The sequence below is a fragment of the Arvicola amphibius genome, chromosome 13 (genome assembly GCF_903992535.2).
Source record: "Arvicola amphibius chromosome 13, mArvAmp1.2, whole genome shotgun sequence".
Taxonomy (NCBI): domain Eukaryota; kingdom Metazoa; phylum Chordata; class Mammalia; order Rodentia; family Cricetidae; genus Arvicola; species Arvicola amphibius.
Window position 1 is genome coordinate 68,535,282 of NC_052059.1, and position 26,926 is coordinate 68,562,207.

General features: G+C 50.1%; 3 protein-coding genes across 33 annotated transcripts; 2 read left to right on the forward strand and 1 right to left on the reverse strand.

The window, feature by feature from the left end:
- Window positions 1–1,875: 1,875 nt before the first annotated feature.
- Tppp2 (tubulin polymerization promoting protein family member 2) lies at window positions 1,876–20,239 on the reverse strand. Of its 5 annotated transcripts, none has more exons than XM_038309944.1 (4): window positions 19,223–20,239; window positions 13,463–13,679; window positions 12,914–13,067; window positions 1,876–4,077 (listed from the first exon to the last, which is right to left on the reverse strand). In XM_038309944.1, the coding sequence occupies exons 1-4, from the start codon at window positions 19,227–19,229 to the stop codon at window positions 3,862–3,864; spliced, it is 594 nt and encodes a 197-aa protein (XP_038165872.1). In that variant the 5' UTR covers window positions 19,230–20,239; the 3' UTR covers window positions 1,876–3,861. The 5 variants fall into 5 exon arrangements, with proteins under 5 accessions (XP_038165872.1, XP_038165874.1, XP_038165871.1 ...); XM_038309946.1 differs by lacking the exon at window positions 19,223–20,239 and adding an exon at window positions 13,900–13,927; XM_038309943.1 differs by lacking the exon at window positions 19,223–20,239 and having other exon boundaries at window positions 13,463–13,745.
- Rnase13 (ribonuclease A family member 13 (inactive)) lies at window positions 3,894–10,757 on the forward strand. 21 transcript variants are annotated; one of them, XM_038309950.1, is made up of 6 exons: window positions 3,894–4,298; window positions 4,705–4,804; window positions 5,307–5,549; window positions 8,059–8,249; window positions 9,113–9,349; window positions 9,482–10,757. In XM_038309950.1, exon 6 carries the CDS (start codon window positions 9,487–9,489, stop codon window positions 9,946–9,948), a length of 462 nt encoding a protein of 153 aa, XP_038165878.1. In that variant the 5' UTR covers window positions 3,894–4,298; window positions 4,705–4,804; window positions 5,307–5,549; window positions 8,059–8,249; window positions 9,113–9,349; window positions 9,482–9,486; the 3' UTR covers window positions 9,949–10,757. The 21 variants fall into 21 exon arrangements, with proteins under 21 accessions (XP_038165878.1, XP_038165876.1, XP_038165879.1 ...); XM_038309948.1 differs by having other exon boundaries at window positions 3,897–4,298; window positions 9,479–10,757; XM_038309951.1 differs by having other exon boundaries at window positions 3,897–4,232; window positions 4,634–4,804; window positions 9,479–10,757.
- Ndrg2 (NDRG family member 2) lies at window positions 18,054–26,905 on the forward strand. 7 transcript variants are annotated; one of them, XM_038309940.2, is made up of 16 exons: window positions 18,054–18,154; window positions 20,485–20,565; window positions 20,878–20,919; window positions 21,215–21,320; window positions 21,507–21,627; window positions 21,765–21,827; window positions 22,962–23,022; window positions 23,167–23,253; window positions 23,419–23,475; window positions 23,626–23,729; window positions 24,660–24,704; window positions 24,940–24,991; window positions 25,378–25,425; window positions 25,610–25,645; window positions 25,780–25,831; window positions 25,962–26,905. In XM_038309940.2, the coding sequence occupies exons 2-16, from the start codon at window positions 20,491–20,493 to the stop codon at window positions 26,126–26,128; spliced, it is 1,116 nt and encodes a 371-aa protein (XP_038165868.1). In that variant the 5' UTR covers window positions 18,054–18,154; window positions 20,485–20,490; the 3' UTR covers window positions 26,129–26,905. The 7 variants fall into 7 exon arrangements, with proteins under 7 accessions (XP_038165868.1, XP_038165870.1, XP_038165867.1 ...); XM_038309939.2 differs by lacking the exon at window positions 18,054–18,154 and adding an exon at window positions 18,609–18,757; XM_038309936.2 differs by lacking the exon at window positions 18,054–18,154 and adding an exon at window positions 19,701–19,741.
- The last annotated feature ends 21 nt before the right edge of the window (window positions 26,906–26,926 follow it).

The following is a 26,926-nucleotide window of genomic DNA, read 5'->3' on the forward strand; positions in this document are numbered from 1 at the left end:
TGTCTCCTCATTGCTTTGGAAATTGCTTCTCCTACCTGGATTCATCATTATAGCTAAATGTCTCAACATTCATCGTATGCTGAATCCATTCATCCATAGGTGCTGATCTAGACTTTAAAGGCCTAATGATCTTTTTGCAATCTATATTTGTATTTTTAAAAGCTAGAGATTCAAGAAGTATTCGTGTAGCTTCTGGGTCTGTTACCCCTATGTCCAGAGCCTTAATTAATCTTTGCAGAAAGTCAATAAAGGGTTCTCTCTGTCCTTACGTAATCCTGGTATATGATTCGACCCTTTTCGCTGGATGTTGTATCCTATTCCAAGCATTTAAGGCTGCTTGGTGACATAGCCACGATACTTCTTCATCGCAGAGCTTGGATCTGTGGATCACCATATGCTCCTACACCAATAATTTGATCTTGGGAAACCTCCACACCCTTTGCTCTTCCTTGCTGTTCCATATGTTTGGATTCTTCTCTAAAATAAATTCCAAACATCAAGGAAGGTCCATCATCTAAAACTGCAGACACTAGCTCTAACATTAGAAGCCCAAGTCCTTATCATTTCCTTAACAAATGCAGAGTGCAAGCCATAATTAACGACAGCTTGCTTAATTTCTTTTAGATCGTTCAGTTCTATTGGCTTCCATCTAGCTTCTTTGACTCCCTTTGAGCCTTTAGAAGTTGATGCTTTGTCAGAATAAATTTCAGGGTATGTTGCTAAAACCCTGGGTAAGCCAGTTCTAATAGCTGGTGGTGGCATTATATCCTGTCCTTGTGCCTCCTTACTCTGTTCACCAGCTCCAGTAATTTCTTCAATCTTTTCAAATCTTTTTATCATTCTCTCTCTTAAATCCTGAATCTCCTGACCTGCCTGAGTTTCTAGTAAAGATTGTATGGTTCTTAGGAGTGCCATATTCTTCCTTAATGATACAATATTGAAAAGAATACTGAGACCTAGTAACCAGTAAATTAAGTTATCCCCATAGTCATATAAACCTTGCATGATATAATACATTGTGTTAGTAAACAAAACAGTAAAATTTGCATTGGAAACAAAAAGTGCCATATTACCTATTATCCAGCAGATGGCGCTGTTGCCGAGTCGTGACTAGAACCACTGCAAAGGTGATGAAAACGGGGTCCTGTTTTAGTGTCCGCCTTAGTATTTGTTAAAAACTGGGAAATGCGAGTTGCTCAACAAAGAAAATGTAATTAAATCAATTCCATACATGGAACCAGAAACCCAGAATCCAGGGGTAGAGAAGAGCAACCGAAGAGCAACCGGGAAGCCTCGTATGGCCTCCATGTGACAGAGTCGCCCCGAGGGGTTGTAGCTTTCGGCAATTGCTTGGGCTCTGGTTCGCACCACTTAAGCTCTGTGTTTGCAAGGGAGATTTAAAAACGTCTCAGAAAATAGTAGGCCAGGAGGGCAGAAACTGTCCTGGCCTGTGGAGTTTAAATCCACGTGGGGAAGCAAACGATAGGGTGCGTGGGGACTTGAAGTCAATCTGAGGCGTGTAAAGGGAAAACATAAAGAATTTCAGCAAGAAAAGCCACTGCGTGATAATTTATATTAAACTGCTGGCTCCACACACAAGGCACAGGACGTGGCTGAGGGAGAGAGGGCTTGCGCCAAGCTGAGCTGGCGTCAGGCAGCCGAGCGGGGAAAGGAGGGGTCCTAAATGTTCGGGCGCCAGATGAAGGTGTAAATCATAAACAATCCCACACCAGTTTGGAATTATGATTAATTGAATGGTTATTTATTTAAAGAGGAAAAACTTACAGATCACTGTCCTAGACAACAGCCCTCTGTGCAACCAGGAAGGGAGCCTAGTCACGGAAGCGGAGGGCAGTTGCTGCTTTTTTAAAGGAGAGACCACGCCTCAATGGGCTGGTATCTCAGCAGCTATTGGCTGAAGGAGCGGAAGGAGCTCTTGCAACAGTGAATGATTGTTTCTGTTTTCTTTTCAGAATTCACACGTAAACAAGTGATCTCAAACTCTTAGGTTCAAGTCCTCCCCCAGTACCCGGCAATGACATTATATAGAGCAGCAACTGCCCGGCGGTGGTGGTGCACACCTTTAATCCCAGCACTTGGGAGGCAGAGGCAGTGGATCTCTGTGAGTTCGAGGCAGTCTGGACTACAGAGCGAGTTCCAGGACTGGCTTCATAGCTACTGAGAAACCCTGTCTTGAAAAACCAAAACAACAACAACAACAAAACAAGAGCAGCTGCCTTGAGGGAGTGGTATACCCGATATGTATCGGTGAATAAGACATAAATCCCAATCTTTGCAGAGCTTGCATTACGTTGGGGAAAGACTGAAAACACACATAACTTTGCTCAGAGATAAGTGCTGAGGAAAATGGTATAACAGGATGGGTGGGCAGAGACTTTTGAGCAGGTCATTGAAGTAGGTGACTTTAGAACAGAGACATCAAGATGAGAGGACAAACTTGTGCTAGTCTGGATGTTCCTGTGGGGCATGCAGACAGCCGGGTGCAGGAGAAACACAGCAAGGAGAGCAGCGTGGCTCAGAGAGATGGGAGACCTTAGGGACACAATAGAGGCTGCAGCTTCACTCTGAGGAGCCAAGGACCTGTTCTAAGGGACACTTAATGTATGTGGGTTACAACCACAGACAAATCACACGAACTGTGTTGATTATGAAGTTGGCGTTTTGGTCTAGAAATTAGGATTTTTTTAAAAATATACTTTGGTAAATCCTTTGAGTATATTAGGCTTACATGCAATGTATGCCAATCACACTCTCCCTCTGTCTCCCTGCGGACGCTGGGATTTTGAGCAGGGAAGGTGAGTAGGTTTTGGAGATGGGGAGAGGTCACGTTGGTAGACAGCGCAGCTGTAGTAAGGATGAGGTTCTGTAAACACAAGCCGTGTTGGAGAAGGACAAGGCCACTAGATGGCAAGACAGCGCCATGGACAAGTTCACACTACTGTGTTTCCTCCGGGAGGTTTGGCCCTGAAGAGAGAGAGCACTGTTCTCTTCTCTGTTTGAGGTGTCAGGACTTCCGGATAGAGTATGACACCACGCTGCTGTAGATGCACAGGCACAATCATGTGACTGTGCAAGTGTGTGCGTGCATGCAAGTACACAAACAGAATTGCATTTTGTTTTTTTATACCTATTGAGAGAGGGGAAGGGGAAAGGATGGAGGAGAAAGTGTGAGGTGATGAGGTCAGAAGACAAGCGGTAGCTGTCATTTCTCTCCTTCCATGTGGGTACCAGGGCTGAACTCAGGCTGGCAGGACACATGCCTTTACACAGAGACCCAGAACCCATGTTTTAAAGTAGGTCATGGGCCAAAATCATGTCAGTTTAGTCCAGTTTTGCCCCTGGAAGTGCAGGGGGGAAGGAGGGGGCAGGAGGCTGTAAGCTCATTAACACTCTTAGCTTAGAGTTCCCCCAAAGTGTGGTGCTTCCAAACCATGACCTGAACCGCGCTGTTTACCGGCACCGTCACTGTATTATCCTATCCGCTCTGGGCTTCCCAGAGGCTCTACCGTCTCAGGTCAAAGGGAAAGGAGGTGGAGCTTCAAGTCGCACACAGAAGTTGAAGTAGGAAAGTAGAGTCCTACAGTCTATACAATTCAGGCTGAATTCTTTGTTACTTGGATTTGGCTTTATTAGCCTACACTATCCGACTGGCAAGGTTGGCTTCGTTTTGCACTCGGTAGGATAGTTTGCCACTTTACGTTCATTGTGTTCATGGCAAAAGGAGGGAAAGACAAAAGAATGAGGACCACAGGAGGAAGGGGAGAAGGCAGAGCCTCCACCCTGGCCGGGTGGGTGTTATGAAAATCCCAGCAGTGCCAGGTGGATCGTTGCCTGTGTTCCCTACAGGACAACAGCTGCTGCTTCCTCCAGCCTGCAGTGGGAGGGAGCACCGGGTGGGGAGAGGGAGGCTGGACTTGGATGAGTGCCTACCCTCCGAGCCAAGCCTTTCTTCCGGAGTTCCACACAGCCAGCCTCTCGATACCACTGGAAAGCCCGTGGGAGAGTGTTTCCCTCCAGCCAGGAGCAGATCCAAGTTCTGTCAGCCTGATGTAGATCCTGGGTAAATAAGGGCAATAGTCTCGTTTTTATATTTGGAGAAAGTGAGAGGCACTGCAAAGCTGGGGTCAGTTGTGGACTCTATTCGGGTCTCTGGATTCCCATGACCTTTCCTGGAACAGCTGTGGGTTTGCAGGAGGCAGCCCTGACCGAAGGTTAGAAACCTTGGCTCCCAGACCTTTAGAGAAGCTGGGGCGTAGGAGAGAGGACCTGGTCTTAGGGTGAGGTTATCAGGTTGGTCGGTGCCCTAAGCCCTTTCCAGCGCCACAAGCCTTAGTTATATCCAGAATTAGTTTCTTAGCCGTACTCAAGTCTACCACGGTCTGGCAGACCTGCCTCTCTAACTTTGTCTCTGACTTTTCTCCCACTTAGTGTCTTAGCCACGGGTAGACATGATTTTCGTAATATTTTTTCATGCTGCTTAACTTCTAACAGCCCAGTGAGACTGGTCCCGGGGTTCTCAGGATAACCACCTCCCTCCTCATATCCTCCCAATTCAGAGATAATTTTGGTTTTGGTTTTAATTTTTTTTTTTTGAGAATTTAATGTACCCTAGGCTGGCTTGGAACTTGCTGTGTAGCTGGGGATGGTCCTTGAACTCCTGATCTTCCTGCTTCAACCTCCCAGGACTGGGGTTTCAGGTGTGTCCCACTGCAACCAACGCTCAGGATCAAGCCTAAGACTGGACACTGCCAACTGAGATATGTCTCCAGCTGCCACTGATGAGGTCTTTCTCATCTCTGCATTCTATAATATTTACTGTCTTTTGAGGGGCTGGAGAGATGGCTTAGTGGTTAAGAGCACCTGCTACTCTTCCAGAGGTCCTGAGTTCAGTTCCTAGTATCTACATCAGGGGACTTACAACTGCTTGTAACTCCAGTTCCAGAGGATTCTATGTCTCTGGCCTCCATGGAGACCTATGCACACATGTGCACATACCTCTATACACACACACCTACACATCATTTAAAAAATAACAAAAAATTAACCCTAAAAAAGAAAAGAAATTATGCCTGGAATAGTGGCACATGCCTTTAATACTGGCACTGGGGGCAGAGGTAAGTGGAGTTCCAGGCCAGTTTGATTTATATAATGAGTTCCAGGACAGCCAGAGCTACATATATAATAGAGAGACAATAACTCAAAGAATCTGTATAAAGCCATCATCATCATAAATCCAATTTCTGTCTGGATTCTGGTTATTTTTCATGGATATTTTTTTCTCTCAGACTATCAATCATCAGAAGCCTGGATTCATTCCACTAACGTTTTCCGTGCAAGGCTCGGGACCATCGAGGAGGAGATACTATCACAGCTTCTGCACAGGACAGGGCTGCCGCTCTCAGGAACTCACAACAGCCGCGGCTGCTCCAGCATGAAGGAGAAGGGGCTTGCAAAGCCCCACCCCATACTGAGGAGCCATAGGCAGTTGGTTGCTGGGGGGCAGTCAGTCTTCTTGTAGCAATCCCCTGGTAGGGTGTCCGTGGTCTAGATATCCCTGCACCCATGCATGAGCAACACTAATTGGACTTGGTAGATTATTTTTAAAGGATACTAAGATGGGAGAAGGCATAGGTGGTCTGGGAGGAGTTGGAGGAGGGCATGGGGGTCAGTATCATCTAAATACAAGTACAAAATTGCCAAGGAATAAATTAAGCCATTTTTAAAAATTCTGTCATAGTGGTCACTGGAAGCTTTGTGGAGATGAGTCCCAGAGGCTTGGTTTCGAGGGGACTCTGGTGGGGGTACAGGGATCTGCATTTGCTATTGCCATTAGGTCTGCCTCTAAATTAATGTAGAACCTAGGAGACGTGTTTCCAGTTACCTATCTGCACACTGTTTAATAATTAAAAGACATTTCATACTTATTATAACACATTATTCTCACAGTCTTCTGAATTAAGGAATGTGTCTCACCTCACAGAAGATGAGCCTAGAGCCAGTGAGTGGACCCCAGGCTTTATGTGGATGCAGTTGTCCACATGTGGACCCCTTCCGCTATAATGTGCTTTCAGGGTTTGGAATCCTATGTGCAGGGCAAGTGATGGTGGGTGGAGGAACTAGCGAGTTGCAATGAGGACGAAGAGATTGGTAAACAGCTCCAACTGCAGCCTGGAGGGAGGCTGGGTGAGGCGACATGGCCAAAACCGGGACCAAAGACTGTCGAGGTCCTTAAAACACAGCTATGGCCAGGCTTAGGCACCATCCTGCAGCCTCAAGGACAGCCACTTGCCTCTGTGGGCCTGACCCTTGTCTGAATTGTGCATAACCCTCAGGGGAGGTCTTAAGCTGAGAATTCTGTGGTGAGACCCCAGGTCTGTCCTCATATGAACTCGTTATAGAAGATCGGCAACATTCTGAGTAAAGGAGACAGCATGGGCACAGGTATAGGACGCAGTACAAGATGGGAAGCTGGCAGGGATGTTTACACACATACAGACATGCACAAGAGCAGGATTCTGACAGTCTTGTGTCCTATGAGAAACTGACTGGATTATATAGTGTAAGAAACAGGAAACTGGGGACTGGAGAGATGGTTCAGCAGTTAAGAGCATTGCCTGCTCTTCCAAAGGTCCTGAGTTCAATTCCCAGCAACCACATGTTGGCTCACAACCATCTGTAATGAGGTCTGGTGCCCTCTTCTGGCCTTCAGGCATACATGCGGAAAGAATATTGTATACATAATAAATAAATAAATATTTTAAAAAAAGAAACAGGAAAGTGATGTGAAGGGTTAAACAAAACAGGACATTTTAAGGTTTAATTTTTTTTTAAAGATTTATTATGTACACAGTGTTATACCTGTATGTACATCTGCATGACAGAAGAGGACACCAGATCTCATTACAGATGGTTGTGAGCCCCCATGTGGTTGCTGGGAATTGAACTCAGGACCTGTGGAAGAACAGCAAGTGCTCTTAACCTCTGAGTCATCTCTCCAGCCCTTAAGGTTTAATTTTTAATGTATACAGTATTTTGCTTGGACGAATATATGTATACACCTGTATCCCTGGTGATGAGGCCAGAGATGTTGCATCAGACCCCGAGGCCAGAAGAGTGTAGCAGATCCCCCAGAACTGGAGTTACAGGTGGTTGTGAGCCACTATGGGAGTGCTGAGAACTGACTTGGGTCCTCTTGCCCATTGAGCCGTCTCTCCAGTTCCATGGGAAGTAATTTCTTTCTTAGATGTCAAATGAAAGACAGTTGAGACTTAGTGGAATCGGAGCATGGTGTCCATGTAAAAGGAGAGACTGAGCTGGGAAAGAAGTAGGCTCAGGAGGGACAGATTTGGGGAGAGTTTTAAGTAAAGATCCTGAGGGCTACATGGCTTATGGATTTGTGTGCATTACTGAGTAATCACAAGCCAGACATTAGGCAAAATTCTCATGATTGACATTGTAATGAGTTTTAATACACCATGAGGTAAAAGGTCCTATCCTTAGAAGCTTGGTAAGCTCAAGCGATGGCATATGCCTTATAAACTATGGAGCCAGACTTGAGTCTTGATTTTATCATCATGCCTTGTGGTTGACAGTGAGGGTGATAGAGGAGCCTATCACTGAAGACTGGGGAAGTATATAAGGTCAACCTGACAGTCTCTGGAATCATCTGGGAGATGGGATTCTGTGCACATCTTTGGGTCACAATCCTGATTGCATTAATTGAGGTGGGAAAACCCAGTCCCTGTGGGCAGTACTGTTTCTTGGCTAGGGCCCTGGGCTGTATGAATGGAGAAGGGCTTTAGGCAGCAGCCAGTGTTCATTTATATCTGCTTCCTGACTGGATTCTATCTATGTGACCAGCTGCCTTGACTTCCCCACCCCGAGAGGCTCTCCTTGATAAGTGAACCGGAATAAACCCTGCTCCCTGAAGCAGCTCTTTTCAAAGTTTCTTACCATAGCAGCAGGGAAATAAAGGCAGACACACAAGAGAACTAATTTGAGGAGAACAGATTTAATTTTGGACTCTTGTTTGTGCAGCTGGGAAGAGCAAGTCCAGAGAAGGTTGCAAATGAAGGACCACAGAGAAACATCAAGATGTCGCTCTCTGGAGCCAACTCCTCCTTCTCCTGAGCTCCACAGAGAACCCCAGAGTACCGGGTCCTTCTGACTCCCTTCATGCTACTGCTGAAAGTGAAGAGGTTCTCCTGAGAGCAAGCCCAGGGAGCTGGGTGGGTGATACATTCCTGTGTTTCTAGCACTCAAAGGGGCTGAGACAGGAGGATAACCAATCCGAGACCAGCCTAGGCTACATAGTGAGATCCCATCACCAAATAAAGCCCCCAAATGTGCAAATGTGGAGAAGACCTGCAGGGAGAAGAGGCTGAAAGGTCTGTGGGAGGCAGGGCTAGAGCTAGCAGGTCCTTGGAGCTAGCTTCTTGACTCTGAAGAAGATCCAGACATCAGATAAAAAGTGGAGGGACTTGTAAGCCCTTTCCTCAGCAGGACAAGCTACCAGGAAGCAGCTAAGAATCTGACCTGGCTGGGTGGTTCACATCCTGTCAAGTCCCTGGCCACGCTCTCAGAGCCAACCTGAGGCTTCAGAGGCCTCGGGTCACAGGTGCAGGGTGTTGGCACCATTAGCACTTGCGAAGACTCTTTGTTCTCAGTCACTTTGATGGGAGGTGCCCATGCCCATGGCCCCCGGGGCTTGTTAGTGGGATGAGACATTGATCAAAGGTAAACACTTTGTTCTTTATCAACAAGATGGTTCTTTCCTTCCTACTTTGCTGAAAGCAGGACCAGTGGACCAGAGCAAGCATCAAAGAAGGCCCAGGGAATTAGGGGTTTCTGGCCAGGAGGTTGGAACTAAGTGTTCTGAAGACACCAAAGATGAGATCACACAGCAGTGTATCTTTCCTCCTACTCATATAACGCCCTTAGCACAGGGCTTCTCAAACCCAGGGGATGGTCCCTCCTTCCAGACTCTATCCAGAAACCTTTTCAGCCTCATCCCACCTCTAGGCTGTAAGTGGCCTCAGGCAGGATGCACCCCTGCCTCCCACTCTCCTCTGACTTCAGTTTCTGCCTGAAGCGCTATCAGAGACAGGCACTGCTGCCTGCTCTCCACTCCTGTATTTACCGTAAGGAGTGCCAGGAAACGGGGAGCATTCAGACGCATTTCTCACTCGAGGACCAGCAGGCGGCTCTGACTCTGAAACGCAGCCCAAGGACTGGGTGAGACAGACTCGGTGGTGCACCACAGGGGAGAACAGCTCCCTGGAGACCAAGGAGGGGAGACCTTGAGCAAGTGCCTCGTCTTACAGGATCTGTAAGTTACTGAGCAGTTCTTCCAGGATAAGGGAGGCCCAAAGGGGAAACTGGAGTTTACTGGAGGCTCTGGGAAGGGTGGACAGTCTCTTCGGGCCTAACTTGCCTCTCATTACCGTAACTCTGCCAGCAGAAGGCATGGCACCAGACGGGGTCTGGCTCCTTTGCCTCCAGCTTGTCCTACGGCCAACTCTGGTGACAGGCATCAAGATGGAGATCGCCATCAAGAACTTCCGCACCTTACACGTTGACTACCCCAGGAGTAACTACCCGAAGGGTTTCCACGGGTACTGTAACGGGCTCATGGCCTATGTGAGGGGCAGAATGCAGGACTGGTATTGCCCTAAGATCCACTACGTGGTCCATGCCCCCTGGGAAGGCATCGAAAAGTTCTGCAGTAACAGCGAGAACTTCTGTGAGAACTTCAACGAGTACTGCACGCTCACTCAGAACTCCTTCCCCATCACCATCTGCACCCTGGGTTCCAAACAGCCGCCAACCAGCTGCAGCTACAACAGCACCCTGACCAACCAGAGGCTGTACTTGCTCTGCTCCAGCAAGCAAAATGCTGAACCAATAGGCATCATTGGCCTCTACTAGGCTTGCCAAGCAGTCCCACCTCCGACAGGCCTGTACACGCCACACCAAAGCCTGTTCCCGGCTTCTGAGGTGGAGCCCCGCCCTCCTCCAGGCTCTTTGCACCTTCTCATCACCCCCACTATGAGCCTCCCTCGCCAGCAGCAGTAAAACCCACCCAAGAAGCTGCCAGTGTCCAGCTGGCAGAGCTTGTCCTTCTACTGGGCCAGATCCCGACTTCTGGATGGAGGCCCAGGCCCCAACTCATGCCATAGCAACAGGCACCCAGTCCCAGTATTTCTCTCTATCCCTGTTTCTAGTTTCAGTCTCCCCGGCTTCCCTTATAATTCCTGCCACTCCTGGGCAGAAGGAGCCTACCGACCACCCCTTGGCTCACTATCTCACTCCGCTCCTAGCCCTCTCTCTCTGTGATCTTCCCTTTCACTTTATATAGCCTGCCCTTCCCCACCTCCTCCCACCGTGGAGCCCAGTGTTGTCTCCCTGTTCTTCCGACCACTTGACCAATGGTAGTCATGATGCCTACCTTGTCCCAGCCTCTGTCTCCCACCTTCTCTCATCTTGGTCCACCAGTCTTTTCAAGTTATCTTTTCTGTTCTTCCCAAAGTCTTTCGGTCCCCTTTCCCTGCCCTCATCTCTACCCAACATTTCCCAGACTCTGGGGTCTGTGCCACTCAGGTGGCAGATGAAGAGGCAGGCTCAGTTTCCAGTCGTAGACAAACCACTGGGGGAAACTGGGCACAAGGCTTATGAGCTCCTTTCTGCATTGCCTTCTTGTGAAGCTGTAATAATTTCCAAATAAAAAGTTAAAACCACATTCAACTCCATTGTGATTTAACTCCCTCCCTGCTTTTGGTGTCACCACCTCTGGCCACCCTTCAGAACTGTTCTGTCCCCACGAAGATGGAGGTGAGGGCAAGGGAAGTCCTTCACGCTGTGAGTTCAAGGTCAGCCTGATATAGAGTTTTGGGCATCCAAGCCAGCTAGGGCTTCATAGTGAGACCCTGTCTCAAACACCAGACCAAACAAACAAACAAACAAAGACAAAGATTCTCTCTTGCCCCAACCGGAAAAGACATTTGTGATTTGTAACAGGCTTCCCTTCCTGGTTTTTATCTATCTCCCAACAAAACCTGGATTCTAACAGATGAGCAAGTTGGGAGACACATTAAAGACTCCCAGTGATTATCTGGGACATGATATGTCAAACCAAGACCTATGACTCTTTTTGGGGAGGTAGAAGGAATGGGGGCCACTGATGTGTGAACACAGTAAGCAAATATTTTTTCTTCTGCATCTGATGTAACTCATCTCCAAATGTATTCCCCAGTCCTGTTCTCAAGAGCGGTTGCCAAGGAGACTACTACATTATGGTTGGCTTAGTAGGGAAGAAGGTCCATGGCTGAAACCCCTGGCTCTGTGGGCATTCTCTTCCCCGCTTCTCTGTCTTGGACCAATTGGGTCCTCGTACTCATGAGATAGAACTCACTAGCTGCTGCACACACAAAGTTTATTATTTCCTAGTTTTCCTGGTGTTAGAAACACGGGGTCAGGAAACTAGCGGGCGAAGACGGCTCCTTTCTACTTGCTTTTTTGGTCATAGGTGCCAGCCCCCTTGTAGCCACTCACATAGCCTGAGTTGTCTGTGGTCTCTTCCCGTCCCTCGATGCCCTTACCCTTGCCACTCTCGTCAAAGCGCTCCTTGTGGGTGCCAGTGTACTTACTGGTGTCTGTCAGTCGGTCTACTCCACCCACCGTTGTTGCTTTCTGCAACAGGGGAAGGAGGGGGAGTCTGAGCCTTCTTCCTCTCCCTGCGTATCGCAGCCCTTCCCCACATGGTCTTAGAGCCTTCAAGCACAGGCTGGAGTGCACGTCCTGCCTCTGGCACAATGCTGCTTTCTGAGTCCCAGACACAGCTGTGGGCAGGAGCTCTGACAGAGCTATCTACTCAGGAAACAGGAGGGTTCTGCGCCAGAAAGGACAGAGGATTTCTCTGTGTCCAGAGGAGTTATTCTGATCAGGATACAGCCAGAGGGCTTCAGTCCCAAGCCCTGTCCCCAGTGTGCAGAGCTGAAAGCACTATTTGTACAGAGGAAACAATTTAGGAAGAAGAGGGGTGAGAGGAGGGAGATCTGAGGTTAAAATATGTAGGAGCAGAACTAGGGGAGCAGGCACCAAGTTCCTCCAATGCTAATGTGTCTCCAAAGTCACAGAATGCTGAGGTGTCTAGACCAGACATGAGACTTGAGATCGAGTCTGAACACCACAAGTGAAATAGCTATGCCGTGGCTAAGGGTGCAGCTGGAAGCGCCAGTAGGAGCCAGAGCAAGTCTGTCTTTCCACGCCACAGTTCTCCCACTCCCAGAATGATGACAACTGTCTAAAGTCTTCCAGTAGAGGCTTTCCACTCTGTATCCTGAGCGACACTGCTGACAGGATTTGGGGCACTGAATGGGAGCAGGGACCAGAGCAGTGGAGTCTAGGGAACTGGGGCTCTGGGCTGGAGAGGAAGAATGCTATCATTAAGGGAGCTGTGGCAGCACACACCTGGAATCCTAGCACTAGGGAGGCTGAAGTATGAAGACCTTAGTTTAAAACTAGCCTGGGTCACACGGCCAGTACCAGGGTAGTCTAAGCTAACAGTACGTACGGTCCTGCTATAGAAAGACAGACAGACAGACAAGAAGGGAGGAGGGAGGGAGGGAGGGACGGAGAGAGGGAGGGAAAGAGGGAGGGAGGAAAGAAAGAAAAAAGGAAGGAAGGGAGAGAGGGAGGGAGGGAGTGAGTGAGTGAGGGAGGGAGGGAGGGAGGAAGAAAGGAAAGGAGAGAGGGAGAATGGAAGGAAGGAAAGAAGGAAAAAAGGAAGGAAGAAAGGGAGGGAGGGAGGAAGGAAGGAAGGAAGGAAGGAAGGAAGGAAGGAAGGAAAAAAGGAAGGAAGGAAGGACAGACACAAATGGAGATCATCACTCACAGTAACACCAGTGGTAGCGGGGTCCTTGCCTTCCATGAGTTTATAAACACCCTCCAAAGCCTCGTCTACGCTCTTCCCCTTGAACCGCTTTTGGCCCAGCTCCTTCATCGCCTCTTGAAACTGTTGGAAGTTGATGGTTCTGGCATTCTTGGCCCTGGCCAGTCAGACAGAAACCCAGTAACTGTGGAGTGTCAAGTCATTGCCTCCCAATGTCTACCTTTTTCTTAGGCATGGCCTCTTTATCCTGACAATGAATCTTGAGGACAGGGACCAGTACAGTGCCTGGCATCTGCCAGACACTCCTTAGAAATCTTCCACCACAAGACCATCTGGCTGGGCAGTGGTGGTGCACGCCTTTAATCCCAGCACTCAGGAGGCAGAGGCAGGCAGATCTCTGAGTTCAAGGCCAGTCTGGTCTACAGAGTCAGTTCCAAGACAGCCAGGGCTACACAGAGAAAACCTGTCTCAAGTAAAAACAACAACCCCAAAACATGACAAGAACCGTGCCGTGACCATGTTTTCACTTCACCCCCACCTTTGGCTCCTTACTTTACTTTGCTGAACACAATGTCCACATCTGTGGAGGTCACCGCCTTGCCATCCATGATGCCACAGTCTTTACAGAGTTTGGAGAAGTTCTTGTTGTTAATCTCAGTGCCACTGCTGGATGAGTCTCCAAAGACAGCAAACCGATGGAATGTTCTTTCTGCTTCTGAGGCCATGGTTGACTGCAGGTGGTGGTGGGGGCAGACGGTAGGGGAGGGGACTGGGGAGTGAGAGACGAGCATGGTGAACTACAGCAGCACCGGGAACAATAGTCTCCATCCCTGTTGCTCTCCTCACCTTTCCACCCCTCTGCTGCGGTTATAGCAGGAGCCTTCCCTCCCCGGCACTGCGGACACCAGTGCGGAGCTTAAACTCCTATGCATTGGCAATCCTCCCTCCCTCCCTTCCTCCCTCCCTCCCTCCCTCCCACTTTCGCATACCTGGCTGCCCAGTTGGTGTCTTGTGATCTTGTGTGTGCAGCTGTTGTGGGAGCCAGACGATGGGGGAGAAGGTGTGGTAAGAGGGAGACAGAAATGGGCCAAGACAGCAGAAAAGGACACTGTGATGTCACAGTGTTACATGACATCAGTTGCCCAGCCACGGCATCAGAATGAACAAGAACGTCAAGCTGTGGAATGACTGTGGAATCCTGGATGGCAGGACATGGCCTTCGAACTGAGCAAGCTGCTAGCCTGCTAGCATTTTCAGATGACCAAACGCCCCTAGCCACGTCAGCCCAGTTTACTAACCTTATGGGTTTTGGTCTCACTAAGTCCTCACGTGGTAGAACTCCCTTGGCCTGCAAGGGTACTGATCTAATTCCTGAAACCTTGTCATGAGCCCCCCAAATCCCACTTCTCAATACCATCACTTTGGGAGGCAAGATTTTAGCATGTACAGTACGGGAAACCCCAAACACTGAAGCATCTGGGACTGAGGTGAACAGGCCGGCTGGAGTTAACACTGCCCTCCTGGCTGATCTCCCAAGTGTACTGACCAGCATGCAGAATCCCTCTTGAGTGCAGAAAAACAACCCCAGCAGGGATTTTAAAGCACTTCTACTGTTGACTCAGGAGGGGAAAAGCAGAGGACCTGAAGTAGAAGACATCAGTATAAAAGTAGTGTGGAATGTGGCAGAGGGTAAGCCTCAAGCTCTCAAAACCCCCAGATGAGCTTCTGAGCAGTTCCAAATGTGCCCTAATGGTTTCTTTCTGGACATACGCTCTATATGAGCCTCAGAGATCCCATTGCAGAGATTGGCCATTTTCTTATCTTAGATAATCATGCCCTATTTTCCTATAAATTCCTATAATTCCTATAAACAGTTTGTAATCTTATAAATTCATTACTGTTGGGGAGCAGGGTGGGTGGTGGTGGCGGCAGCGGTGGTGACACACGCCTTTAATCCCAACACTTAGGAAGTAGTGGTAGGCTAATCTCTGAGTTCAAAGCCAGACTGGCATATAAATAAACAAACAAATAAATAAACATTAAAATCATTCCTTTCCATTCCTAGTCTTGCATCCTTATTCAAGACTTTTTCAAATTCATTTTATGTGTACGGTTGTACCGCTAACATGTATGTCTCTGTACCATGTGTGGGCCGTGCTCATGGAGGCCAGAAGAGGGTATCAGGAAGGCATCAGATTCCCTGTAACTAAGGCTGCAGTCAAGAGCTGCCATGTAGGTGTTGGGGATCAACCCCCAGGACCCCCAGGTCCTCTGGAAGAGCAGGTAGGTCTTTTGACCACTGAGCTCTCTCTCGGGGTCCAAGTCTTTTTTACTTCACATTCCGAGAATTATGTGGGCCTCTTCTCTGAGGCTTTTAAATGACCCCTTTTCCAAATTCAATGCTTTGCTCCTTTCTACTCCCCAAACTAACTCTATTACCCTTTTCCATTAGTGTAATGTTCTCCAAACAGGATTTTCTATCGGCTATTCCTGTTCAAGAGCAGATTATGACCTGTGACGTGTCTGTAATCACAGAACTCTGGAGGCCAAGTCAGGATGATGAGTTCAAGGCCAGTCTTAGACATGTGGTAAGTGTGAGAATACCTGATACCCTGTATCACAGAATGACTATGCTATGACTCAAGACTCAGGACTGGAGAGATGGCTCAGTGGTTAAGAACATGCAAGGCTCTTGCAGAGGACCTGGGTTTAATTCCTAGCAACCATACTAGGCAGCTAAGAACACCCGTGATTCCAGCTCCAGTGAGACCTGATGCCTTCATGGCCATTACATCCCCACATATACACTCACACTCAAACACAGAAACAAAAAGAAAACATCTTTTTGAAAATGCATAACCTATGGCTCTTACTGCCAAATCTTTTTGCTTGACGTTCAAGGGCACAAGTTGGCCCCAGCCTAACTCACCAAGTGTCTTCTGCCTGTCACCAACACTGCTTTTAGTCGGGGCCCTCATGGCATAATAGTTATATACTCAGGAGGCTACCTGTTGGAAAGAGATAGTCCCTGGAGGGGAATGAGTCTGGATTCAAGTCCTAAGTGTGTTCCAGCTGGTGGTCATGGGCAAGCCCCAGTTTCCACATCTGTATGGTTAAGGACAATAATGAGTGCTGGGATCACACGTACTACCTGCTCTGAAATTCTTCAGGGTTGCTCTTGCATTTCTGCCTATACTTTCTCTTCTGCTCTCTGCCTGAATGAAATGTCCTTTTCTCCCACTTCTCATGTGGATGGTCCACCCTAGCAACAAAACCCCATTCTTCTGAATTATAGAAACATGGCTTTTAGCCTGTGGGTTCTAACCTCCTAGGGTGCAGGCTTCAGAAGTATGGCTAGGGGCCCTGGAAGATTAAGTGTGAGCACTAAATAATATGATTTGCAAATGCATATTTGACTGTCAGAGTACTGAAAAATTATTTTAAGTGTTTCTTAATTTCTAATTTGTTCTTTCGTCACCACAGCTAAAATCATCCTGTGGAAATGAAAATCCCTTGTCTTCCGTGGAGACTCGGTGGGGGCATGCTATAAGACTTGTTCTCTATACGTTGGTCTTATTTCTAGTTTTTCTAGCTTTTTCTGTATTCATGTGCTTGCTCAATCACTGGATCACAAACTGACTGAACACACCACTTTTCTGACTGTCATCTTGCGGTTCCCACGCTACAAGTGCTAGAAATTATCAGGTAGCTGAAGGCATAGTTTGAAGCTGCTTTTGTACCAGAGAAGGGAGGTCAGATCTTGTCCATGTGGGACACTTGCACTCATGTCTGTCTTGAACCTGCCCTGACAGTAAAGAACTCTGGGGCAGAACAGAACCAACCTTCTTTGTGTAATCAGGAGCTTCCTAGAGACCCCAATCTCAGTGGAAATTTCCCACCTTCTGTCCTCCCCAAGCCCCTGTGTCTGCCCCTTATCAGGTTCCCCCTGAGTCATTCTGACCCAGAGACGAATTTAGATGCTGGAACCTTCCAGTCTACCCCTCCCCCATCTCCAAGTACAGCTACTTTAGACACGTGAAAGAAGTCCTCAGGCTGAAGGGCTGAGTCCGTCACACGGGCTGTCGAGTCCTTTCCTATCTTACCCATCTGTAGCTGTGATCGTTCTCTTGTCCAGGAGAGCATGAAACCTGCACGCAGGGGCTAGGCAGAGAGCTAGATTGCTAGGTTTCTGTGCCAGTTTCTACGGCAATTCTTATGAAGGGAGCATGAGAAAAGAACAGATGAAAACTCGAGGTGCCTTTCGGGGGATATAGGAAACTCTTTAGGTCTATGGTGTATTTTTGAAGGCTGCGTTTGAGCCTACCCAGGTTTCCTCCCTCTTGGCTTCTCCTTCTTTCCAACAGATCTGCCAAGTGGGGATGAAAGGGGCATTGATGCTTCTTGGGGAGGGGGGCTGTGGGTGGTGAGGGTAGTTCCCAGGCAGGGGGGAGAGCAATTTGGGGGTCTTGGGGTGAGCAGTCTGTGCTGGTGTTGCCGTTGGCAGCTCCAGTTCCATTGGACATTGTTTTCAACTGGCCTGGCGCCCAGCCCCCGAAATGGCAAGTCTGGAACTGGGCTGAAGGGGGATGGGGTAGGTTTGATTCTGGGAGCAGGGGTGCAAGAATGAGGACTTGTGGGGAAATTTAATCTAGCTGCCTAACACAACTTTCAATCCCCACGGCCACATCAACTATTCCACTCCAGCAAGCCTTCCTTTGAAGAGCACAAGGAGGGTGTGTCTCAGATGTGAATCTTGTGAAAGCCTAGGACAGGACGATTACCCCACCTAGGCATGAGAGTCGGACCAGGAGCAAGCAGCTCAGGAGAAATCTGCCACGGGGCACTGCCACTCAGCCTTTCTGAGCAGATCTCGCCCTCTTTTTCGTGGTTGTACTGGGAGGGGTTAGCGACTCAGCCACAGGGTCTCTTGGGTCTCAGCCCAGGACAGCGAGTCCTCCCCAAACCCTTACTCCACCCATGCAGGGTTAGCTCCGCCTCCGCGCCTGTTTACACAGGAGTCAGAGCCCTTGGGGGTCCCCAGCCCCTCCCCTACGCCCACTCCAACCCCCCCCCCCCCCGGGTTGGGGCCTTGACCCGGGAGTCGCCGTTGGCCACCATATTCCCCCTCCTTCGTTCACCCTCTATTTATAGCGGCCCCCAGCATTTCCACCCCCCCCCCACTTGCTTGTTGTCCAACTTCTCACAGAGCGGCCAGAGAGCAGGCGACGGGACTCGGCTGAGGAGGTACCAGCACCCCATGCCCTCGGAATTCTTGCTCCCTCGACGCCCTGTCCCCAGACACGCTGGCACCACTGCCCCTACCTGCCCGGGGACCGGGTCTGAGCGGTGGCCCTCGCCCACCTCCCCCTTTCCTTGACCTAGCTCTCTGCTTCCGGGCGGGCGGAGCTGAAATCGTGGGACTTGGGCACTTTGGGTTGACCTCCCGTCTCTATCGTCGCCGCCACTCAATCTGGGGGTCTGGGAAGAGAGCCGAAAGTGAGCCTGGCAGAGCCAGGTCACAGTAGGGGGCGCCGCTGAGGTGGGCGTGGAGGTCATTTGGAAGCTTCAGGGGTCCCTGCGCACACCCACTTCACGCGGCTTGGGGTTGTGGGGAGCACAGAGGGAAGGCCCTAAGAGCATCCCCCACAGGGTGCTCCCTAGTCTTCCCCTCTCGCCCCTCCCCGAGCGACCGGGGCGAGGTACCGGGGCATGTTTATGGGGGTCGGGGCGGATCTGTAGGGAGATGGCCCAGGGGCGGACCCGGGGCGGGTCTGTGAGGAGCCGAAGCTAGGGCGGACCTAAGTCAAAGGCAAGTGAAGGTGGCAGCGTCCGTGGCCGCTGGAGCAGGTAGGGGGAGGGGCGGGCGCGCCGCCGCTGGGCTAGGAGGGCGCCGGCCGGGAGGGTGGGCATTGTGGTCCTGGTGCCCGGGCTGCGCTCCGGGGAAAGGACCGGCCTAGAGAGCGCTCCGCTGCTGCGCACAAAGGCGGAGGCGCTACAAAGTGCGCTCTTGAGATGGTGTCCAGGTCCTGGGTTCTACGTGTCTGCCGTGCGAGAGTGTTGGTCCGGACGAGGACCAGCTGCCAGGGACTCATAGGGCCAGGTTTCGGTCCAGGGAGCGGCCAGTCACAGGTCCTACCCATCCTTTCCCGGCTGGCACATGCAGTCGGGGAAGTCGAGAGGTTACAGGACCGTCCTATTCCCCTCTTGGCTTTCTCCACTAGACCTCCAGTTAGATTGGGTGGAGGAGAGAGACGAAGGCATGACTTGTTTGTTTTCAAATGGAGGAGGAAAACGTCATTATGAACTACTTACATATCATCTGAGAGTTCTCCAAACTGAGTAGTAGCCGGCCGGATAAGGTCACATGGTAGTGGCAGTGGGGTAGGATCCAAAGGTTCTGACACAGCCATGCTCTGTCGCCATGTCACCGCTCCCTTCTCTCCATACCCTGCTTGTGTTGCCCCGCAGGCCCCTCCAGCTTGTATTGATCGACGCCTGGAGAGGACATGTTCTCCGGACTCAGTAGAGATTAGGGAGGGTTAGTGACCCTGGGAGTCTGGGTCTTGTCCCTGAAAGACCGAAGTCTGTCTCCCATGTCATTCACCTTCGTGTGTTTTCTCAGACCCCAGAGTCAGGACTAAGAACCCTGACCTCTAGCCTCACCGCACCCAACCAATAGGAGCTCAGTAAATTGACCCCACCCATCCCAAGCTCCAGGCTTCTTTCTTTGCAAGTCTGTATGGGTGCTCGACGACTCTCCAGACCTTCTAGTGTTGATGTATGCTCATTTACTTGTACTTGGAAGGGAAGAGTTTTGAGCCGCCAGAGAAAGTGAGGCGTTGGTTGGATTGGATATCTGTGTCCTCTGTTGACCCCATCCAGTTGGCCATTGCCTTAGTCATTTTTAGCCCCTCAAGATGCTGGCATTGGAGCTATAGTTGAAGGTCATAGTCAATTGTAAACTCTCACTATCCTATCCCTTGGTACACTTAGAGTGTGCCCAGCCAGTGAGCTACAGCAGGGGGTGTGGGTGTCCCCTAAATATAGCTTAAGAACCACGTTGCTTCCCCACCCTGGTGTTTCCCTGCAGGATAGGAGAGGGTGCTGTGGAATATTCAAGAGGGAGGTGTGAGTGTTAGAGGGGAAGGGGCAGCAAGGTGGCCGGCAGTCCGAAGAGAGCTGTCCTGATGTTGTCATCCTTTGCAGCTCTTCTCGGTTCCCTGGAAGTGGTAGGGGAGCCAGAAAAGTCCTCTGTGTCTCTGAGTTTTCAGCTCTGGGGTCCCTCTGCACCCTGCATTGGCCTGGGCTGAGAGTACAGAGAAGTGAGGTTGAGCAGCCTCCAGGCTTATTGTTCTCTCTCTCTTCCTCCCTCCCTCACTCCCTCCCTCCCTCCCTCCCTTCCTTACTTCCTTGTTTTTTTTTTTTTTTTTTTTTTTTTGAGACACGGTTTCCCTGCATAGCCCTGAAACTCACTTTGTAAACAAGGCTAGTCTTGAACGTACAGAGATCCACCTGCCTCTGCCTCCCAAGGACCACCACTGCCTGGCTGGTTTATTGTTTTCTTATCTCACCAGGCCACCATGGCAGAACTTCAAGAGGTTCAGATCACTGAGGAGAAGCCACTGTTGCCAGGACAAACGCCTGAAACTGCCAAGGTTAATGGTGACTTTTTGGCTTCCCTGCCACAGTCCCATACTCTGACAAATCCCTCTTGCCTCCCGGCTTCCCCAGCTCCGTGTCTCTCATTCTAATGCACGTCCCTCCTTTACCCTTCTCTTCCCATCTCTTGTCCAAGACGCTGCAAAAGGGAGCCCAGACCTTGTCTCGTCACTAACCTCAATCCTCTCCTGTCTTGTTCTTGTCAACCTTTCTGTGTTTGGTCTCTGTTGGTCTCTCTGTACCTACCTCTTTGTGCTCTCTCTGTCACTCTGTGGTTGTGTGTCTCTTGTCTGTGTGTGTCTCTCCAGGAGGCCGAGTTAGCTGCCAGAATCCTCCTGGACCAGGGACAGGTAACTGGACAGTGCCAGAGTGGGAGGATGTGCTCTTCTCTCCCCGATATTGAGAGGGTCCCAGTCTGGCTCTTTGCACTTTTTCCCCATTCCCTACCTTCCTCTTCTCTTCCCTTCTTTCTCTCTTTAGAGTTCCTTAATCTCCATGCTGTCATTATTTCCTGCCCTCTAACCCAATTCTGCTGTCAACCATTGACCCTGTTTTTAACCAATCAATCGTGTCTTCCTTTGGCATTTCCCCCTTTTGAAAACCTTCAGTGTGTGTTCCCCCTGATGGTGACCTTTCTTCCTACAGACTCACTCTGTGGAGACGCCTTATGGCTCTGTCACCTTTACCGTGTATGGCACCCCCAAACCCAAACGCCCAGCTATCTTCACCTACCATGACGTAGGGCTCAACTGTAAGACATTTGTTTCTTCTCCTTCTTGCTGGAAAGAGGCAGGGGAGGGGGGTGGTCCTCAGTATGATGCGCCAGAGAGGATTTCTCCTACTGTTTAGCTGGCGTCAAAGCAAGAGGAGGGAATTTGGCATGAGGATGCGTTTTCCTTCTGATTTTGTTGTTGCGGGGAATGTGGTTTCTTTCTAGATAAATCTTGCTTCCAGCCACTGTTTCAGTTTGGGGATATGCAAGAAATTATCCAGAACTTCGTGCGGGTTCATGTGGATGCCCCTGGAATGGAAGAAGGGGCTCCTGTGTTCCCTTTGGGGTAAGACTTAGTTCCTTATCCCTCTGCATAAGCAGGTGCGTGGGGTGCTGGTGAACGGGGGAGGCAGAGAGAGCTCTGGGAGAGGATGGGGAGGCGCATGGGGCAGACTGGTAATGTCAATATTCTTTCCTTTCTAGGTACCAGTACCCGTCCCTGGACCAGCTTGCAGATATGATTCCTTGCATCCTGCAGTACTTAAAGTGAGAGCCCCCCTTCGAGTCCTTCCAACCAGTGTTCTTTTCAGCGGAAGGAAGCCCTTAGAATGTGGCTACCATGGTTCCTGGGCTGACTTTGGTCTCAATATATTCTTCTTCCGTGTTTTTCGCCTTGGTTGTTAGGGGGAAGGGCAGGGGGCTTGGAATATTGACTAGAACTGTCAGAGCAGTCTCACTCCTGAGTGAGAGGAAGAGTGAAAGGGTGTGTATTGGGCCCTGTTTAGGCCTGGGGGCAGCTTCTCTGATCTGGGAGTTAGGTAAGGAGAGGTTCAGATGATCTCATCCCCAAGAAACTAGATAGACCCGTCTTGGTCCCCATTCCTGTCTTCCTTAGTCACATTTGGTACAATGGGAGTCAGGTGTTAGTGGGGTTGGAAAATCAGCCTCACAAGGGCCCTCTGGCCTGCAGAGGAAGATGCTGAAGAGGAAAGGTGTTCACTCTCTCTCAGATTTATTTATTTTTATGTGTATGAGTGTTTGCCTCATATGTATGTATGAGTACCCACATGACTGGTGCTCACACGGGCCAGAAAAGGGCATTGGAATTCCTGGAACTTGAGTTGTAGATTCTTGTGAGCCACCATGTAGGTGCTGGAAATCCAGTCTGGGTCCTGCACAAGAGTAGCAAGTGCTCTTGACTGCTGAGCCATCTTGCTGGCCCGATTCCTGGGCTCCTTCTCGGCTTAGCATTTCCTGGACACCCTGGCTCTCAGTAACCCTGGGTTACTTCCTTGCCCGTCTTCTCCATTCTTTCCGTTCATTGATATCACACCTGTTCAATATTTTGCTTTAAGGTCCTTAGTTCCTGTTCCTCTGTGAAACCAGGGATCAGAACAAGTTTGAACTTGTTGATTGAGAAATAATTGAGAATGAATGAGCTGTGTGTGTAGGAAGAGATGTGTGTTTCTTTTCAAGACACTAGTTCTCTGAGAGGAAGCTGAGCATAGACTTCAGGGAGCTACACTAAGCACAGGAGTTCTTGGGGCCCAAAAGGAAAGGCCTTTGTTTTCCTTTTTTTGTGGTTGTGACCTCGGGAAGGATGGCGAGGAGTTTGAAGAGACCGGGCTGTGGCAAGTTTGGGCTGCCAGAGCCTATGACACGTACGTTTCTCTTTCGCAGTTTCTCTACGATAATTGGAGTTGGTGTTGGAGCTGGAGCCTACATCCTGTCACGATATGCTGTAAGATGGGGAGTGGAGGCACCCCACAGTAGACAGACTACTCTAGGCATGGCACACATTCCTAAATTCCAGCATTTTGGAAGGAAGTAGGGAGCAGGGGAGAGAGCAGGAGTGGCTGCTCCTGATCTTTCTGTCTTCCCTCAGTTGACCCACCCGGACACAGTCGAAGGTCTCGTTCTCATCAACATTGATCCCAATGCCAAGGGCTGGATGGATTGGGCAGCCCACAAGGTTTGGAGAGGCTTGCGATCTGGCATCTAGGGTGGGGACACTACCAGTGTAACCAAACAGGTTCAGACTTTCAGGGAGGGCGTAAGGGGCACAGAAATGAAGCTGAGTTGCTTTGCCTACTCTCTTTCCCCACAACATCTTAAATTTGTTCACCTGCCCTTGCAGCTGACGGGCCTTACCTCTTCCATTCCGGAGATGATTCTTGGGCATCTTTTCAGCCAGGTAAGTGGCCGTGGAAGAAGTAGAAGTGACCACAGGGACTTGAGTGCTTTGGGGTGACTTCCTCAGCTGGAATAGGATCTGGGGTGCGGAGATAATTTAATCATTGTCGACTTCCTTTTCTAACCCTGCTTTATCTCTTCTGTGCTTCAGGAAGAGCTTTCTGGAAATTCTGAATTGATACAAAAGTATAGAAATATCATCACTCATGCACCTAACCTGGAGAACATTGAACTATATTGGAACAGTTACAACAAGTGAGTGAGCTGTGTGCACATGGAGAGGAGATGGAAGTGGACCGTGTGCAGCGTGCGGGACAGGAGGGTTCCTTGTGCAGCGTGTGGGGCAGGCAGGGTCTGTGTGCAGCATGCAGGGCAGGTAGGGTCCGTGTTCAGCATGCAGGGCAGGCAGGGTTCCGTGTACAGCATGCAGGGTCTCGTGTACAGCATGCAGGGTTCGTGTGCAGCATGCAGGGCAGGCAGGGTTCTGTGTGCAGCGTGCAGGGCAGGCAGGGTTCTCTGTGCAGTGTGTAGGGCAGGCAGGGTCTGTGTACAGCATGCAGGGCAGGCATGGTTCCATGTACAGCTTGCAGGGCAGGCAGGGTTCTGTGTGCAGCGTGCGAGGTAGGCAGGGTTCCGTGTACAGCTTGAGGGGCAGGCAGGGTTCCTTGTGCAGCGTGTACAGCTTCAGCAGGAGTAAGGGGCACTCTCATTCTGTTCTCTACTGTTCTATACTTTATTTTATGTGCATTAGTGAGTGTGAGGGTGTCAGATTCCCTTGAACTGAGTTACAGACAGGTGTGAGCTGCCATGTGGATGCTGGGAATTAAATCTGGGTCTCTTGGAAGGGCAGCCAGTGCTCTTAGCCACCGAGCCACCTCTCCAGCTCCGTATCTCTCATTCTTGTGCCCTTCCTCACCCTTAGGTGCCTCTGACCAGAGATCTAGTGCACAAATGATTATTGGTGGGGTGGGGTGCTTTTGGCATGTCCCTGCCATCTTCTGTGGTCTCCCTTCGTAGATGCTAAGCAGGTACTCTACCAGCAAGCTGCAACCCCAGCCCTTGGTATTTACTTCTCATCACTAACAGTTAACTATAAAATGGGAGCTAGCTTCCTGTGAAGGAGGCAGCTTATGTAGATAGACAACATTGCCTGTCAAAAACGACTTCTCTCTGAACCCTCTCCAGCCGCCGAGACCTGAACTTTGAGCGAGGCGGCGAGATGACCCTCAAGTAAGACTTTGGCAAATAACTGCTTTGCCCTGTCCCTGGACTGTCCCTTGGTAGCAGCACCCCTAACCCTTGTAGAGAACTTACCTGCCTCTAACTCCATTCTGTGTGGCAGGCTGCCTCCCTTTGGGCCTGCCCCTTTTGTGCTCTTGCTGAGTCAGCAGGAGAAAGGCAGCTGTGGGAAGCGGTGTGTGAGGAAGTACAGGGCTCACTGCCTCCCTCTGACCTGTGCCTCTAGGTGCCCTGTGATGCTGGTGGTTGGAGACCAGGCGCCCCATGAAGATGCTGTGGTCAGTAGCGACTTTCAGGGCAGTGAGGGATTGTTGGGGGTCAGAAGTGGATCTTGCCGAGGAGCAAACTCTGGGACTGGAGGAGCAATTTTAGGAATCTTTATTTCTGTTAAGATACAATTGGAGCTGGGTGGTGGAGGCGCACGCCTTTATTCCCAGCACTTGGGAGGCAGAAGCAGGTGGGTCTCTGTGAGTTTGAGGCCAGCCTGGTCTACAAAGTGAGTTCCAGGACAGCCAGAGCTACACACTGAAACCCTGTCTTGAAAAACCAAAAGAAAAAAATTATTGGGTAGGGGGCTGACAAAGAAATGGAAAATAACGGGTCCCTTGGAGGGGAAGGGCTATGGGGAGGGCAGCTCATTCCTTCCGCCCCCTACTTATTCCAGGTGGAATGTAACTCAAAACTGGACCCCACACAGACCTCCTTCCTCAAGGTCAGTAGTCCTCCTCCAAGCCTCGCTCGATGCCTGGCCCCCTGTTCAGGACCACACATACTCTAAATTGCAGCATCTCAGCCTTGCGGGTTCATTATGGGACTAATCCAGGGAGCTGGTAGGACAGGGTCCCTTTCCCTCTGCTTGGATCATCTCATGCAGCCCTGTGTCCTTTCCTGAGCAGATGGCCGACTCTGGAGGCCAGCCACAGCTGACACAGGTGAGTGTCCTGCCACCCATGGGATGGGGAAGTGGGATTTATCAGTGTCATTGATCTGTGTTTTTTGTCGCCGGGCTTTCCTGGTGTCTATCCCTATCTCTCTGACTGTCCCCTTCCCTCTGATATGCCCACAGCCAGGCAAGCTGACTGAGGCTTTCAAGTACTTCCTGCAAGGCATGGGCTACAGTGAGTACTGGGACAGAGGCTACTGTGAAGAAGGGAAAGGGGGGTCATGATGAGGGTGGACCTGTTTGAGGCTGACTCTTGAACTCCCCGTCTTTCAATCGATGGCTGGCTCATCATTCTGTTTCCACAGTGGCCTCATCCTGCATGACTCGCCTGTCTCGGTCTCGTACAGCTTCACTGACCAGTGCGGCCTCCATTGATGGCAGCCGTTCCCGTTCCCGCACCCTGTCACAGAGTAGTGAGTCTGGGACTCTGCCGTCTGCACCCCCAGGGCACACCATGGAAGTCTCCTGTTGAATGACCCTCGTGGCCCTCACCTCCCACAGCTCTAACCTGGGAGGTGTACTGGGGTGTTGGGCCAGAGTAAGAAGGAAGATGGGCAGATCGTGCAGGGAGACAACTTTGATCTTTAATTGCTACCCTAACCTTGACTTTTAACCTGTGATTTCCTCTAGCTCCTAGGAGAGATGTCCTAATATCTCTTAGAGATCCAGGCCCCTAAATTATCCCCTCTCCCATGTTGGTGGTGAGAAGTCTCGTGTCTTCTCTCCCTGACCCAGGTGTCTGTAGGTGAGGAATCAGAAGCTGTTACAGCTGCCGTGGGGCCCCCATCACTCCCTCTCTGTATCCCGTGTTTGCAAGGGTAGAGAGTTGTGTGTGTGTGTGTGTGTGTGTGTGTGTGTGTGTAAGGGTGGGAGATGGGAGCTCCATTCCCCAAAGCTGGCAGTGGCTTTGTCTTGACTCTTCAGGCCTTTGAAGGCAATGGGCTTAAATGATTGTCTTTTGGGGGAGGCTTGCTGGTGTATCAGTGGTTCTTAAAATGTGACAGAAATATCCGGCACGTAAGAAGGAAATTAGAATGGGAAATGGTGGGCGTGAAGAACAGTGGAAGGATTGGAGCTGGGGCAGCAGAGTGGGGCCTGGCCATGTGGCTGCACTAACTTCCGTAGCTATCAGTGCACACCTAGGGGAGATCAGGGTGGGAAGGGCTGCCGCGGCTCCGACCATACTGCTATGTGTGACCTCCTGTCTCCCACAACTTCTGCGGTGACAATAAACTCTAGAGGAAACCGAGCACCGTTATTAACCCTGGTC